Consider the following 15508-nt stretch of genomic DNA (forward strand, 5'->3'; position numbering starts at 1 on the left):
AAGCACGCAGAGAGATAGAGAGACCTTGGAGCACAAACTGCTTCAAAAAGTCCACCTGGCTTTTTTTTCTTTCTCTTTCACCCAGTTTTAAAGACATGTAAAGACACAGGATTCATGTCTGGGCACAGAGCAGCAACAGGGGATACACATCATAAAGTCACCCCAAGACAAGCAGTCATCATTCATACTGAGACAAGGTATAATGCCAGTGTCCCAAGCCAAAGGAAATCAGCTGCCCACACTGCCTGGGAGCGGCTGAAAATCACACCTCTTCCCTGACTTCATTAGGTTATTGTGGAGCCTACGAAATAGTGAATTTAACATTTGTCTGAATACTACTTTCTACTCCTACTAGAGCAGACTTGTAGGAAGTTTTTCATGCTCTACCATGTTCTGTGCACTGATCCGCTTTCTGGAAGAGCAAAGTGTCCGAACAAACACTATGAGCCTCCTGTTTGTAGCTCCTTGTGGGATTAAGATGTAGGTGGAGGAAGTGCAAGGACATGACAGGAGACAGATCTTCAACAAGGTATAAAACAGTACTTCAATATGCTGCTTGGGAACCTCAGAGAGATATGTTGTGAAAGTATTCAGGCATGTGACTGTTAATGGAATTACTCATGCACACAAGTTCAATGTGCAATCACAAGCATTTGCAAAGAAAGCCAAAATATGTTAATAAAAAATGTGTAATGTAAATGAAGTAATAAACCTGTTTTGTTTCTTATATATAACTTCACTTAAGCCAAAAAAATAAGGCAGGATTTTACAACAAAGATATTTAGAAATGAAGACAAAAGAAGTAACACATTTTCACTTGTTTTAACTGCTACCAGAAGTATGGCTTTTGAAAGAAGTTCTGGAAAATGTGCAGTTGTTTCATTATGGAGAAGCCGGAATAATACAGAAAGAGAATACTCTGAAGTTGAACAAGCCTAACAAAGAACATTTGTTACCAACAGTAGAAAAGTATTTAAAACCAAAAATGCATTTAAAATTATTCATATATCGTTGCATAAAAATTTACTATGGTATCAGTAATACAGGAAAATGAGAATGGCATACACAGAATGTTAAAAATGAGGTAGCTCAATTAAAGCAGTAGAAGGCTGCACTTTACATAGTTTTAAGCATGATTACGGTTTCTTACATGGACACAGAAACTTGTACTCCTCACATGTAGACCTGATACAAGCATCTGAGCAAATCAAAAACATGCATTACAAAGTTACAGCGCAGATAAAATGAGTAACCCAGAAAAAAATTTCACATAAATACATTTGGATTTGATGAATTATTCATGTTATGAATCAAGAGAATAGTGCTACATTTGCAGTGCCCTCCTTACTTCAAAATAAATGCATGCAGTTACCACATACAGTGCTCCATTCCTTGTACTTACATTTCTCTCTTGTACTTCAAATAATGTCATCTCTTTATTACCAGTTTCTGACAAAATGTTGGCAATAGCTATTGCTGAACAAATTGAAATACCTTGCATATATTTACCTGCATCTTGGATGTTGTCCACAGAAATACGGTATGATGTAAAATAACCTGGGATTGGAACATTCAGGGTAGTTTTCAAGGATACATACATTAATGTCCTGTGGGGGAGGAAAGAAAAAAAATTACTGTATTTTCCTTTCTCTATTAGACACTGTTTTCTTTATCTCATACTTTCTATAGTCGTCTCAGGGTCAAAGAACTGTGCTGAGGCTATAACAAAAATCTTAAAAGTCATTTATTGGTCCATCTATCTACTTCTAAATAGCAGCAGGGGAAACAAAAAGTTATTTTGTCCTAGAATGCAGAAAGCACTTTTCTCTTCCTTGCTGCAAACCCCACAATTATTATACTGAGATTAGTGTATGATTCAAAGTGGGACACATTAATCAACTTTCGTACTGAGTAATATTTAAAATATGCAGGAGATTATTTTCAGGCTCTTCTTTGTTCTAAATACACCCTGGAGGAAACCTGAAGTAGCAAGAATAAATGAAATTCAAGCAACAATTATTACCTGTTCTCTCTTTTTTTTTTTTTTTTTTTTTAATTCTGTTTCATTCAATGACTGGAATGAAGATATGTAAGCTGTAATTCACACATCTCACTCAACAGTAGAACATACATCACTTTTGGTTACAATTCTGTAAACTTCTCAGATTTTCAGAACTGAGCCTACTGTGCAAAGCCCCACTGAGAAAAGGGGTTATAAGAAAGCATCATTTTCATGAAATATCATTCATCTAATTAGAAGCTATTTATCATTTTTCAAAGAGTAGGCACAGCCACTGAACCCTGAGGAACTGCATTCCATTTATAGCTTTACTTCAGCACAATAAGAAACACGTGGGATTGAATTCCATTATCCTTATCTAATCTAATAGAGCCTTACTCTGCAAGCAGACACACCCACTCCAGAGACATACAGGGCAAAAAATGTGTAAGACAACAAAAGCAAGAAAGGAAGGATCTCACCTCTGCAGAATCAATCTTCACTGTTATTCAGATGTGTGCTTTCACAATGTAATAGGCGCGGTACACATCAATATCAAACCAACAACTAAACAAATCCGTATTTTATCAAGTAAATAAAATGGGATAGAGAACATTCCACAACATAGATGTGCTTGGCAGCATGGAAGACACAGACAGCATCCCCTGCTCTCCACGGGCAGGGCAGGGCACAGGCCTCCAGCATCTGCATCTGAGGCCTCATCAGAGAAAAGCTCTTCCCAGAACTTCAGTTCTCTCACCTAACTACATTAGAGCCCCATTTGGGTGTGTAAGCCTTTTAAAGTACATTTCTGGTTCCTACTCTGTCTCACACTAACGTGAATCCAATTTTATAAGCACATCAGAAGACCCTGGGCTAGGAAGTAAATCACACGGTGAGGAACCATTAAACAAAACAACATAAGAACTGCCAACAGGGATACAAACAATCAATTTCCCCTCCTCCCCACAGTCTATTCAGCGCTTGCCTTAAACACACACCAGAAGATTTATGGTCAAGACCTGAATTTTGACATTAAAGACTCTGAGCTGAAGCTAACCAGCCCCCCATTCTCAATGCTATGATTACTAAGAAATCTTAGTGTGGATGTACAGATTGCACAGGCAATGTGCCTCTCTCCGATCATCCCAATCGAGTTTTTTTAACATGAATTACAAATTGTACTTCTTTAAAGGCTTATTGTGCTTTTTACTACAGACACCACCAGAGATGCTTTCAGGGATATATATATTTTTGCTTTTCACAAGAACCTAAAGACCTGCAATGAATTAATAAATTGCTTGGATTTTAAAAAATCTGAAATATTGCCCTGACAATATTTTAAATTATGTCCAAGCTGGCTTGCACTTGATTGATGGATTAGATGGAAGGTAGAGAGAACACCTACATAAGATTTAAAAATCTGTAGCAACACCCAACTAAGTATATTATCTCTTTTCTCACTCTCATACAAAGGCGAATGGACATTAGCTTCCAACAAAGAAACTTACCATTTCTTTGCAAGAATAATGAATCTGGTGGGTCAGAAAATATTCCCCGAGAGGAGAATCAATACAAAAGTGTAACCGGGACCTTCTTGTAATTGTGAAAACAGTATTTGATTCACATGGCCAGAGAAACATCTGTACAATAAAAGCAATGTAAATTCACATGGAAAATCGTGCAGCTTTAGCAAGTGAACAGCTGACAGTAACTTAAAAAGAGATTTTTAGTGTCCTTTTTAGAGTAAACTGGTGATCACTGAAACAACCAGGCGGACTCTAATCTAATCTTCCCCACTCCTTGTTGATGACTCAAGGTTTAATACAAACGCCAGGTGAGCTTTCCTACAAACTTACAATCTTTTGCCACACAAGGACATGCATTTCACCTTCCTGACATCAGAAGCACCAGGCTTTCTTTGCAGTAGAAGCACTGCCCCTTCCCAGGCTTTGTTTGCCACCACTGCTGTGATCTGTATTCCAGCTGCTGGAGTGTCCTCATGCATTTGTAGCACATGATCACTCCATGAGATGTGAAATCAGTTTTCAACCAAAAAAAAAGGGTGAAAGAAAGATCAGATGGAGGTATGCTAGTCATTTAAAACTTAAACACCCCTAAAGGAAGACGTCTTTTGGTGCTACTGGCCCTCAGGAATTTCTGGGGTTTTCCTGGAGCATGGAAAACCAAGGTGAAATGACGCTACTCTAGGCACTGTTACTCTGCTATCCTAAGCAACATTAATTGAACCACATTTCCCAGTAAGAACATGCTTTCTCAGCAGAACACAGATCTTTCAGGGCAGAAATGTTTGTGTGTGAGACAAAAATTTGCAAGGTGACAGATGACAGCCTTGCTCACTTAAATCACTGGAGGAGCTTTCTAAAAGAATTATTTTAACACAGTCTGGAAAGATACAGAATGAAACACAGAGGGGTACTTTGATCATAACCCTTCACAAGAAAGAAAGAAGTATTTTACTTTATTCCTCAGCTCCTGGCTACATTTCATATCACTCACATCCCACTGGGCTTGTGTCTTCAACAGGGCAGTGGGAGGCCTGGGAATCAGCCCTGGGGCTCCAAGTAACAACAGAAACTGTCTTTCTTTTAAACAGTACTATGTTTTTCTACTCATGTAACAATTTTGTCTGAAAAGTTAAGACGGTAATTTCTGCTGCGTTCTTCTGTAAAATTGTCTTTGAAATAAAAATCACAACATGCCTTAATCCTTTAATCTGTCGATGAGTCAGACTACTGATCTATCAGAAATATATCAAAGGTGCATTATTAATATGTTTTTCTGAGATTAATAATAAACTATTTTATTTGCCATAGTGAGCTCATACATGCTATAAGAAGAAGTCAGCACCCAACTAAAAATATTTCATAGAATCACTGAATCATCAGGTTTCGAAGAGACCTTCAAGATCATCTAGTTCAACTGTTAACCCAGTACCACCACAATCACCCCTAAATTATATCCCCAAGTGCCACTTGGGGCACATATCCAGATGCCTCTTTAGCACTTCGAGGGATGGTTACTCCATCATCTCCCTGGGCAACTTATACTAATGTCTAACACCTCTTTCAGTGAAATTTTTTTTTTTTAACTATCTAACCTGAACCTCCCTGATGCAACTTAAGGACATTTCCTCTCATGAAACCTCCTTTCAGGTAGTTGTAGACAGTGAAGGGCTAAAAAGTTCCTTTGGGACTTCTAATGCCATCACAAAAAGAGAAAACTTTAAGGTGTTCTTTTTAGAACAATAAGCAATTTACTGAAGTTAATGTCTTTAACTTATGACAAATACTGTACCATATACAAAAAGATGTGCCATAAGATTTGAGAATTTGATTTTTTTTTCATCCTAATACAAAATCCTAACAGTACTGACAGAAATAGCAACTTTTTTTTGTCCAGTAGAAGGAACACCCAAAATTTTTAAAAAAACCGAAACAAACAAAAAACAAAACAAAACAAAACAAACTTAGGCTTCAAGGTATTCCCTATCTTTTGATTATCAATGTCTCAACCAAAAATTACAGAAACGCCAAATTCTGTCATGGATGCATTACAATTCTTAGTAGCCCTGACAATTTAAAATACAGAATCATAACTCAAATACATACATGCCTTTCAAATAATTTCCATTCCATTCCATCTGTTCATCTACAGAAAACTACAAAAATATCCTTTCTCTCACAAACCAAACGAAAAATACACACCCTCTTTCTACGCCCTGCCCCTGTGGGATACCTCAGCTTGTGTGAAACCAGGAGACCTTGCTCATAGCCCAGGAACAGTGCATGCTCCTTCAGACTGGAGGGTGAAGATGTGGAGGTGTGTCAGCAGCAACCTAAATAAGTATCTTTCAAGTTTTCATAAAAGGAAATGGAATAAAATGATGTGGAAAACCAGTGACTGAGCCCAGTCTACGGTGACTTCTCCTGCTTACAATGCTGCTCTTCACATACCACTACAGTCAGCAGTGCAGTCTTGTCCTTACTGTTGCCAGCCAAGGAAAATTCTTCCAACTCTCCAGAGAGCCACCAAGAATCCTCTCACAGCTTGTAAAGTGTTCTCTCATATAATTGGTGTTTCTAAAGAGGTCAAACTGACCATTACATCCTGAGGACAATGTTGCATCATATGAACTAAACACAGCCACGCTAAAAAAACCCCAACATAATTCCCCATCTTTTCTGGCCCCAGCTAGGGAACTCTGGGTGACCATAGAGTGATGGGGAAGAAAATATAAACATGATGGCTCAGGAAAGGGCTTGTGAGTACAAATATGAAATGAAAGAAGGAAAAGCAAAACTTCCTCTTTCAGAAGGCTGCAGAAAGACACTGAAAAGTCAAGGTATAGGTGGCATGAAGGTTTCCAAGTATAAATGTAACATGACTTGCTAAGTCTTACTTAGGAGCACAAATTATTTACACATTTAATGAAACATAAGATACAATGCAACACACTTTTGTTCCTAATTAGAGAGAGTTTTACTTCACCAGGTGATATTTAATGTTTCTATTCAATCTCAATCAAGTATTTGGATAACTAGAGCCACACAGCAGCAATATGACTTCTTTCTTTCAGATTCTGGAGGCATTTGGTATCTGTTTGTGCACCTATGCCAACATCACTGGCAGCAGATTGCTGTGGAGTGGGCAGGTGCTGGGCATTGCTTCCCAAATCAGCACTACCAACATAGACAAAGCCAAATGTTTCTCATCCTGTGCTGTTGTGGTGCTGAGCCTCTCCAAGGTGGGCTGCCAGGTGGGGTGGACTGTGCCAAACTGTGTGGGATGATTGTCCTCTGGAGATGACAGCAAGCTGGACAAGTTTATTGGGACACCAGTGGCAGCTGCAGAGTGACCAGTGGGCATCCTGGGGAGAAGCTCCACAAGATGGCAGAGCAGATCCAGCTAACCCTAGAATGCAGGGTTTCTGCCCCCAAATGCCCCCCTGCATTGATTGCCCCAAATGCCCCCCAGCTGTGATTGCCCCTTCACTTCTGTGAGGCTCTGCCAGCTCAAAAAGCAACAGAAACCCTTTTCTGTTCCTCCTCCACTGCCTTCTGGTCGTCTACCAGAAGAGCAAACAACACGGGGCTTGAGCACATAAATACCACAACGCCACCACAGCACTCCAGCTGCACAGGGCGACACAGGCCACTGCGGATGACTTCAGTCACTACTTTAATGTCCTTCACAGCCTCCCGTGGGCATCCACCCTCTCTTGCCTGGGGTCCTCCACCGGCTGCAGGTGGACACCTGTCTCACCATGGTCTGCACCACAGGCTGCAGGGGAATCTCAGCTCTGGTGCCTGTAACACCTGCCCCCTCTCCTTCTGCATCGACCTTGGTGTCTGCAGAGCTGCTCCTCTCACATATTGTCACTCTTCTCCAGCTGCAATTGCTCCTGTGCAGTAACTTCTTTCCCTTCTTAAACAGATTACCCCAGAGGTACTACCACCATCACTGGAGGGCTCAGGCTTGGCCAGCAGCAGGTCCATCATGGAGCCAGCTGGCATTGGCTGCACGGGACATGGGGGAAACTTCTGGCAGCTTCTAACAGAAGCCCCTCTGGCCCCCCAGTACCCCGCCACTGCTACCAAAAGCTTGCCACGCAAACTCAACACATTTTTGTAGAGGATAATTCTGGGGTTTCTTTGAATTGACTTTCCAATTTCTTCTGGCAAAATACATGTTTTTACTTCCCCCCCCCATCCCCCAAGTAAAGAGGCTGCCAAGTTTAATTCACACTTTTTTTTTTTTTTTTTTCTTTCAATGGACTCTTTAGCCTGGGCTAATTTGCCTGACTTTTCAGCCAAAAATGTATTAAACTTTTCTTTCTGGCATCTTAGCAAGTGAAGCAGCAGCTAACAAAACAGCATCTTCTGCTAACCATCTACATTTTCATTAAGTGCAGACATAAGTTATTCATTCATATACAAATTTTTGCTGGCATTGACATAGCAAAAGTGATGAACTATGCCCACAATGCCACTATTCAGATGTGACAAACATTAAACACATTTGTACATCATTATTTTCTAACTTAAGATGATGTACAACATCAAGAAAATACATAGGTGGATATATTTCTCTCTTTTCTGTTATCAGAAATCATGTTCGTAATTTGTCAAAGGTAAGTTTTACTAGTAAGAATGGAACCACTTCACAGTTGTAAGCAGACACCTTATCATATCTTTCTTTTCCATTGCTTCTGTATTTTTCACCTCAAACCATCTTAGCACAGGAAAGACATAAAAAAAAGTAGAAAAAAATTATGCCAAAAAAAAGGGCGAGTGGCTGCCAGCTGGAAGCAGTGTGTAAGCATTAAATAACCATCCTGTTACAGAGGGCACAGATCCAGGGAAGACCAAAAATGAAGACTGTTATACTGTAATCAAGAACGAATCCCACTGGCAACTAACAGCAAGGAGACAGTACCTCTGCTAATTCTGTTTACCAACACTTCTTCATAGAAGAACCTGGAAAATTTGTCTGCTTGGATGATGAGCTTTAATGAAATCAATTAGGAATGGCATATATTCAATTCTGCAAATGCTGAGCAGGAAATACCCACCACCTCAAGGACTTTTCAGCCCTCCCTAATGGAGGGCACGAGGACACTAGAAAATTGATGCCTATAAAAAAAGCAGCAAGTCATAGAATGTTTTGGGCTGGAAGGGACTTTAGGATCACCTAGTTCCAATCCCCCTGGCAAGGCAGGGACACCTTTCACTAGATCACGTGCATCAAAGCCCCATTCAGCCTGGTCTCCCCAACACTTCCAGGGATGAGGCATCCACAACTTCTGTGGCAACCTGTTCCAACAACCCTCACAGTAAAGAGAATTTCTTCCTAATCTCTAAACCCACCATCTTTCAGTTTAAAGCCATTGCCCCTTGTCCTGTCACTACATGCTGTTTTTAAAAAGTCCCTCTCCAGGTTTCTTGTAGGCCCCCTTCAGGTACTGGAAGGCTGCTCTAAGGTCTTCCCTTCCCTTCCCTTCCCTTCCCTTCCCTTCCCTTCCCTTCCCTTCCCTTCCCTTCCCTTCCCTTCCCTTCCCTTCCCTTCCCTTCCCTTCCCTTCCCTTCCCTTCCCTTCCCTTCCCTTCCCTTCCCTTCCCTTCCCTTCCCTTCCCCAGGCTGAACAACCTCAACGCTCTCAGCCTGTTTTCATAGGAGATATGCTCCAGCCCTCTGATCATCTTCATGGACATCATCTGGACTTGCTTCAACAGGTCCATGTCCTTCTTATGTTGAGGGCCCCAGAGCTGAACTCAGCAGAGTTGTAAAAGAGAAAGTCATAGAAGGTGGAATCTCACTTCCCTTGACCTGCTGGCCATGCTGCTTTTGTTGCAGCCCGGGACACATTTTGCATTCTGGGCTGTAGGTGCACATTTCTGGCCCATGTCCAGCCTCTGATCTACCAGCACCACTAAATCCTTCTCCCCAGGGCTGCTCTCCATCTGTTCATCCCCAACCTGTACTGATACAGAGGGATTGCCCTGACTCAGCTGTAAGACCTTGCACTTGGCCTTGTTGAACTTAATTTAGTTCACAAGGGCCCACTTCTCAAGCTCATCCAGGCACCTCTGGATGGCATCCCTTCCCTCCAGCATGTCAACCACACCACACAGCTTGGTGTCATCAGCAAACTTGCTGAGGGCATGCTTGATCCCGCTGTCACCCACAAAGATGTTAAACAGCGCCAGTCCCACTACTGACCCCAAGGAATGTCACTTGCCACTGGTCTCCACTTGGGCATTGAGCCACTGACTGCAACTCTTTGAGTGCGACTGTCCAGACAATTCCTTAACCACCAACTAATCCATCCATCAAATCCACGTCTCTCTATTTTAGAGACAAGAATGTTGTGTGGGACAGTGCCAAATGCTTTGTACAAGTCAACATATACAGACAGTAATTTATGCTCAAAAAAGATAGTTCTAGAGTACAGATAAAGTTAATTTCTGACAGGTGACAGCCTCAGCCTGGAGCTGACTGTGAGGCTGAAGTCAGTGGGCTGAAAGAGGACAGAGATGCTGCTGGTGGGTGATGGTGCTCCTGGTAGGGTGGTCTCACCATTCCTGGCAATGCAGTTCAGCCTTGGCTGCCCCTGTCCCGGCAAGAAAGGCAGAAGACTCAGGTTGTTGAGAAGTATTTTAGACCAACCTTTGCTAAAGGAGAAGCAAGTTTATCTATACCAGGTTACCATTTATCCAATCTCTTAAAAAAAAAAGTTCATCTCCACTGTAATTCATAGCAATGCTTTACTGCTCCTACTGTCAGGAAACCTTTACTAGTATCTGATACAAAACCACCTTAATGTAATTCAGAAAACTGCTTTGTCTTGATCTCAATGAACACAAGGAATAGCTGCAGGACATTGGCTTTATAGAACATTTTTTATTCACCTGAAGATTTCTATTTCCCTACAGCAATTCCTTTTTAAGACCATCTTCTGGACTCTCTTCAATTTCTCAGAAGCCCTAAAACAGAACAACTTTTAACTTAGGCTTTTTCACTAAAACCAGAAAAGACCCTGCCAGTGCCCTACTAAGTTTTCATCTGAACAAGGTAGTGCCTGGGAATTAGGGAATCATTTCATGTCTCTGGCTCCTGGAACCCAACATCTTTTGTTTACCTTGAAATGCTGGATCCCAGAAAATACTTGTGCTAAAACATTTTTAAAAAAACAAATTGGAGGAGATGCAGAGGAAATCATCAAGTAGCGCTGTGGATCATCACCTCTCTAATACATCACTCTTCTAACATTAAAAGCATCTATGTTCAGCCAAGTATATTGCAATACTAAGACTCTGTGACCTGTATTAACAGCAAGTCCTGCTCACAACTGAGCAGTAATATCCGTTACCAGATTGCTCAGAATGAAAAATCATATGAGAAAAACCATGGGACATCACAGAAACAGAATGGTATGGATTGGAAGGGAAATTAAAGAGCATCTAGTTCCAACCATCCTGCCATGAGCAGGGACACCTTCCACTCAACAGGTTGTTTGCATACAGAAAAGGGCTCTCTAGAAAAAGCATAAGTCAGAGAAAAGTAGTCTCGAACTGAAGTGACAAGCAAAGACACTTTTGAAAAAATTGATAAAATAAACAGAAGATTGCCAGAACCTAGCTAGTATTAGACAACATCGTAATGAACAACACAATCAGCAAGGGGAAGAAAAAAAATCAGCAGAAAAAGCTTCTTTATCTTGCAACAGGATCTTTGATCCAGTCACTAAAGATGTGATAAACACAGTCCTTTGATCTCAGAAAAAAAAAAAAAAGGGTAAAAAAGAGAGGATAGAATGATTAAGGGTAGGAAACTAAAGACAGGAATAAAATAGCTGGTTTTCTTAGTGAAATGAGACACTGAGTAAGGGCGCACAGCATCTGTGCTGAGACAATACTCAAGAATAACAAAGAAGGGTTAACAGTAAAGTAGCAACTTTTTCAGGCAATATTAATGACAGCAGATAAGAAATCTGACCTCACGGAGATACAGAAGGACTCTATAATGCTGAAAGACATTCAGGGCTGGTAAAACCATAGATTCTTACAACAGGATACTCTGGATGACAAGGAGGTAACTGGATTTGAAAAGAAAAACCCAAATCACCAAAAGAATAACAACAATAATAATAATAAAATAAAAATTATATATTTATAGAAGAGAGATCTGTCAAAGGCTACTAAAAACAGATATGGCAGCAATATCTGTTGGTAAGCTGAAGGACATCAGAACCTGGGAGGACACTCAAGGGGAAGCACCTTTTAGCCTGTTCCCAGTTTGTACTGGCTTCCCCAGATGGGCTGGATGGTGCTCATGTCTCAAGAAGGGCCTAATGAAGAAAGTTCACACCTCCACATATGACACAGTATCATTTGCACAGATACCAAGGAATTTAAATGTTTCAAAATGTCACATTTCCTACAACACAGGAAAGCCTATTTTAATAATGAGACCTTTCTGTAGTCCACATTTTTCTCCCATTTTCTTTCCCAGGTCAAACGTTCCCATTCCTTTAAAGCCTGACTGGATACACAGAAATTATACTCAGCAGATTTTAGCCCTAACCTCAAAAATGCTTATATTAACAGAAACACATTTAAGTTCTATGAATGCCTCAAAATCTTGAAGATAGCATTACACATTGTTTTTAGCAGAGGTCCACAAAAATAGTTTAAACAATACAAAAGTTTAAAAGAGGCTTATTAGAACAAATATCAGAGGTCTGCATACTAAATATATCATTGGAGAAAAGAAATCCATGAGCCAAAAAGAAATTAATTTTATTAACAATGAGCATTGATATTATTGCTTTCATACACCCCAAAAGGACAGAGGCAAAACAAACATAAGAGATCATTCAATTTGCCTTTTTTTTTAATAGGATTTCATGTGACAAGAATTGGGGAGGAAAATGCTTACTTTCTACAATATAAATCTTCAAAATAAAAGAGTGAAGAGACAGAGAAGGAAAGACATGGACAAGGAAAGATACGCCCCATGAATCCAAAAAAATTATTGCAAGCATCAGGAAAGAAATAATTTTTTAAAATTACTAAGCTTTTCCTAATCTGCAGATGTAGCAAAATTTTCACTTAAGAAAATAAACACTCGCTAGCTAATGCATGTTTTATTTCAACATACTGCTCGGTTACAGCTTAGGCTATGTGCTGTGACAAATTCCAGTGATACAATTCCCTTTCGCTGAAGTTAAAGGGAGAGAGGCTGTATCTAACAGCTCCTGGTATGTCCCTGAAATAATCCAGTCACATCAAGTACACTGTCCAGCAAAAGAGGAAAATAAACCTGCTGCTGACCTCTGAATTAAAAAAGAGAAGATATATGATTCACCATACAGTACACATTTTAAATTTCTTTGGTACTGACTTTTAAGAGAAAAGTTCCTCATGGCACCAATATCTAACGTCTTTTATGTCCCCTTGACCTACCACATTTGTGGTGGCACTTTAACACAAACCTGTTGAATGGCGAGAAAACAGCTAGAAGTTTGACTTGTGGGCTAATTTTGCTTTCTTATCAGTCTTCTGCCTAGTGTTGACTGACTTGGAATCTCTCCCTTCATCTCTCAGGGCTGAAATGCAAAAGGAGCTGCAGAGCAGAGAAGAAAATCATACTGCTGCTGCATGTGGCTTCCCTGCTGCTGCAACTGGAGATGGTTTCTGCTCTGCTGCCCCCATCTAATTTCCCTAGTTAAAATCTTCCCTGCTGAACAGTTCCAATGGTTTTCTGGAAAATTACTAACACTTTGCATTATTCATAGCACTGCCATTCTGAATAGCAGACACAAAATGGAACATATTGATTCCACTTTTCAGTTTGACAAGACTATCACCGTACTGACAACACCAAGTATTAAAAAACTCCTAAAATTAAAAGGTTCAGAGGCATAAATAATGTTCTTATTTGCATTTTTTCCTTTTTTTTTTCACTTTTAAAATCTTTAGTCATCTGCTGAAGTTCTTTTCTACAACTATGAAAAACAAAACCATACTTAGCTCCCTACACAGAAACCCAGAATCTCTCAATGCCTTCATCTCAGGTGCTATGGCTTCAAAAAGCTCAGCAAGCAAAAAGATCAAGTATAAAATCATGAAGGTTAATAAATCTGCTATGAAGAGAAAAAAAGTGTAAAATAGGCTTTTTTCCATCTCCTTTCTGTTAATCAAAAACATACCCTCTTTGGATTACATTCTGAAGAATTTTTCTACATTTTTTTCCTTCAGTCATTGATGAACACTTTAGTTTTCTTTTTTCTTTTCAAAGAGAACAGAAAATTAATTTTGAAGAAAATAATAATCTCATTTAACAATCCATCTTCACCATGGAAAGTTTCCTATTTGCCACCAGTTAGTGGATTTTTCCCCAAGAAAAAGGAAATTACTCTTGACAAGCTCAGTTATGAATAGTGGCTGGCTTTGCTTGGATCAGAGTTCATAGGAAAAAGCTGTGTTCAAGGTAACCTGACTAGACTGTGTTTCAGTAATTTACTGAGCAGTAGCCAGTTTTGCTGAAACAATGGCAGTCTGTTTTCCAGAGTCTGGAACAACAATCAATCATCTTAACACCCATTGTTGGGGTTTTTGGACAGTTTGGTTATGATTTTATGTAAAGCAACTATATTTACAAGGGATAGAGGAGCTTTGAAAAGTCTAGCAAACAAGAAAAGAAAGAAAGCAACACTTAGAATAATAGTAAAAAAAAAATGAACACTGCTTTTACTCCAAAGGAGAATTTCACTACCTTGTTACACAGGGAATGTATTTTCTCAGTGGACACAGCAGGTCTGCTGCTTATCCTGAAAGATGGAGTTGCCTTTTCATTCAAGACATGCACCCATCATCCCTGTGATAATTCACAACCATGTAATATCATAAGCAAACTGGTGAGGGACATGTATTTATCAAAAAGGTAATTTGACTTCAAATAGCCATCTTAAGGCAAAAACCAAAAGCACATTTGAAACAGTTGATGCCTGTTTCTTGGGGCTTTTTTTTCACATTTATTTCTTTAAATAATGTGGAATTACAAGGAAGACAATAAAAAATTATTTCCTGGCAGCAGTACTCTTCCTTACTTGACTGTTAAGGAAAAAATGGCGAAATGCCCTGAACCCCAGCTCAGTGACAACAAATACAATTTTACAGTTTATCACACTCTGTTCCCTCACATTTTCTCCTGGCAACTGTAACTCACCAAGTTATGAAAAACTGCTTTTATTTTTTCTTTTGAATTTGATTAAAATCCACCACAAAAAGGCTGAAGGAATCAGCTTTCTGGAGGACTTCCTCTGACCATCAGTATCCTTCAGATGCCTGGGGTTATTTCTATTAGGTTTCCAGTTCATTAAGGTGCCAAGATGCCTTAGAGCATGTGGCTTGAATCCATCCTTGTTTCAGGGAACAGAAGCCATTAGTCCTTCCATTGCACTGAGCAGCAAAACTTGTCAACTCTTTTGATGCAGTTGCTTATCTATCTGGCAAAGAAGCCAATTGGTCACCTCATTGTCTGCAGTCCCTCGTCCTTTCACATTTCTTCAGGAAAAGAAGAGAAGGGAGGTCACCTAAAATTAGTCTGGAGCCTCTGTACTGAAACTGTTACTCTAATAGAAGCTACTGGTATGCCGAGATGAAAAGAGAGAAGAGAGAGAAGAGAGAGAGGAGAGAGAGGAGAGAGAGGAGAGAGAAGAGAGAGAAGAGAGAGAAGAGAGAGAAGAGAGAGAAGAGAGAGAAGAGAGAGAAGAGAGAGAAGAGAGAGAAGAGAGAGAAGAGAGAGAAGAGAGAGAAGAGAGAGAAGACGGTGGTAATACCTTCTATGACAAGAGGGAAAATCTGATTTCTGGAATATCTGACACCTGAAGAGCACTCCTGAGGGAAAGCACAGCAGCCACTTGCCAGGCAGGGCCAAGCAACCAGAGAGAACATTACAATCCATCTGCCAAAACAAACCTATG

At 40.0% G+C, this 15508-nt stretch overlaps 1 protein-coding gene across 1 annotated transcript in view; it reads right to left on the reverse strand.

Moving 5' to 3' along the window:
* Nucleotides 1-15508, reverse strand: part of UST (uronyl 2-sulfotransferase) — a 161292-nt gene that overhangs the window by 40112 nt on the left and 105672 nt on the right. The window contains exon 6 of the mRNA XM_082302750.1: nucleotides 1510-1607. Coding sequence (XP_082158876.1) covers nucleotides 1510-1607 — 98 coding nt within the window. The remainder of the gene's footprint in view (nucleotides 1-1509; nucleotides 1608-15508) is intronic.

This window comes from Coloeus monedula, assembly GCF_965178545.1.
Source record: "Coloeus monedula genome assembly, chromosome: 2".
Taxonomy (NCBI): domain Eukaryota; kingdom Metazoa; phylum Chordata; class Aves; order Passeriformes; family Corvidae; genus Coloeus; species Coloeus monedula.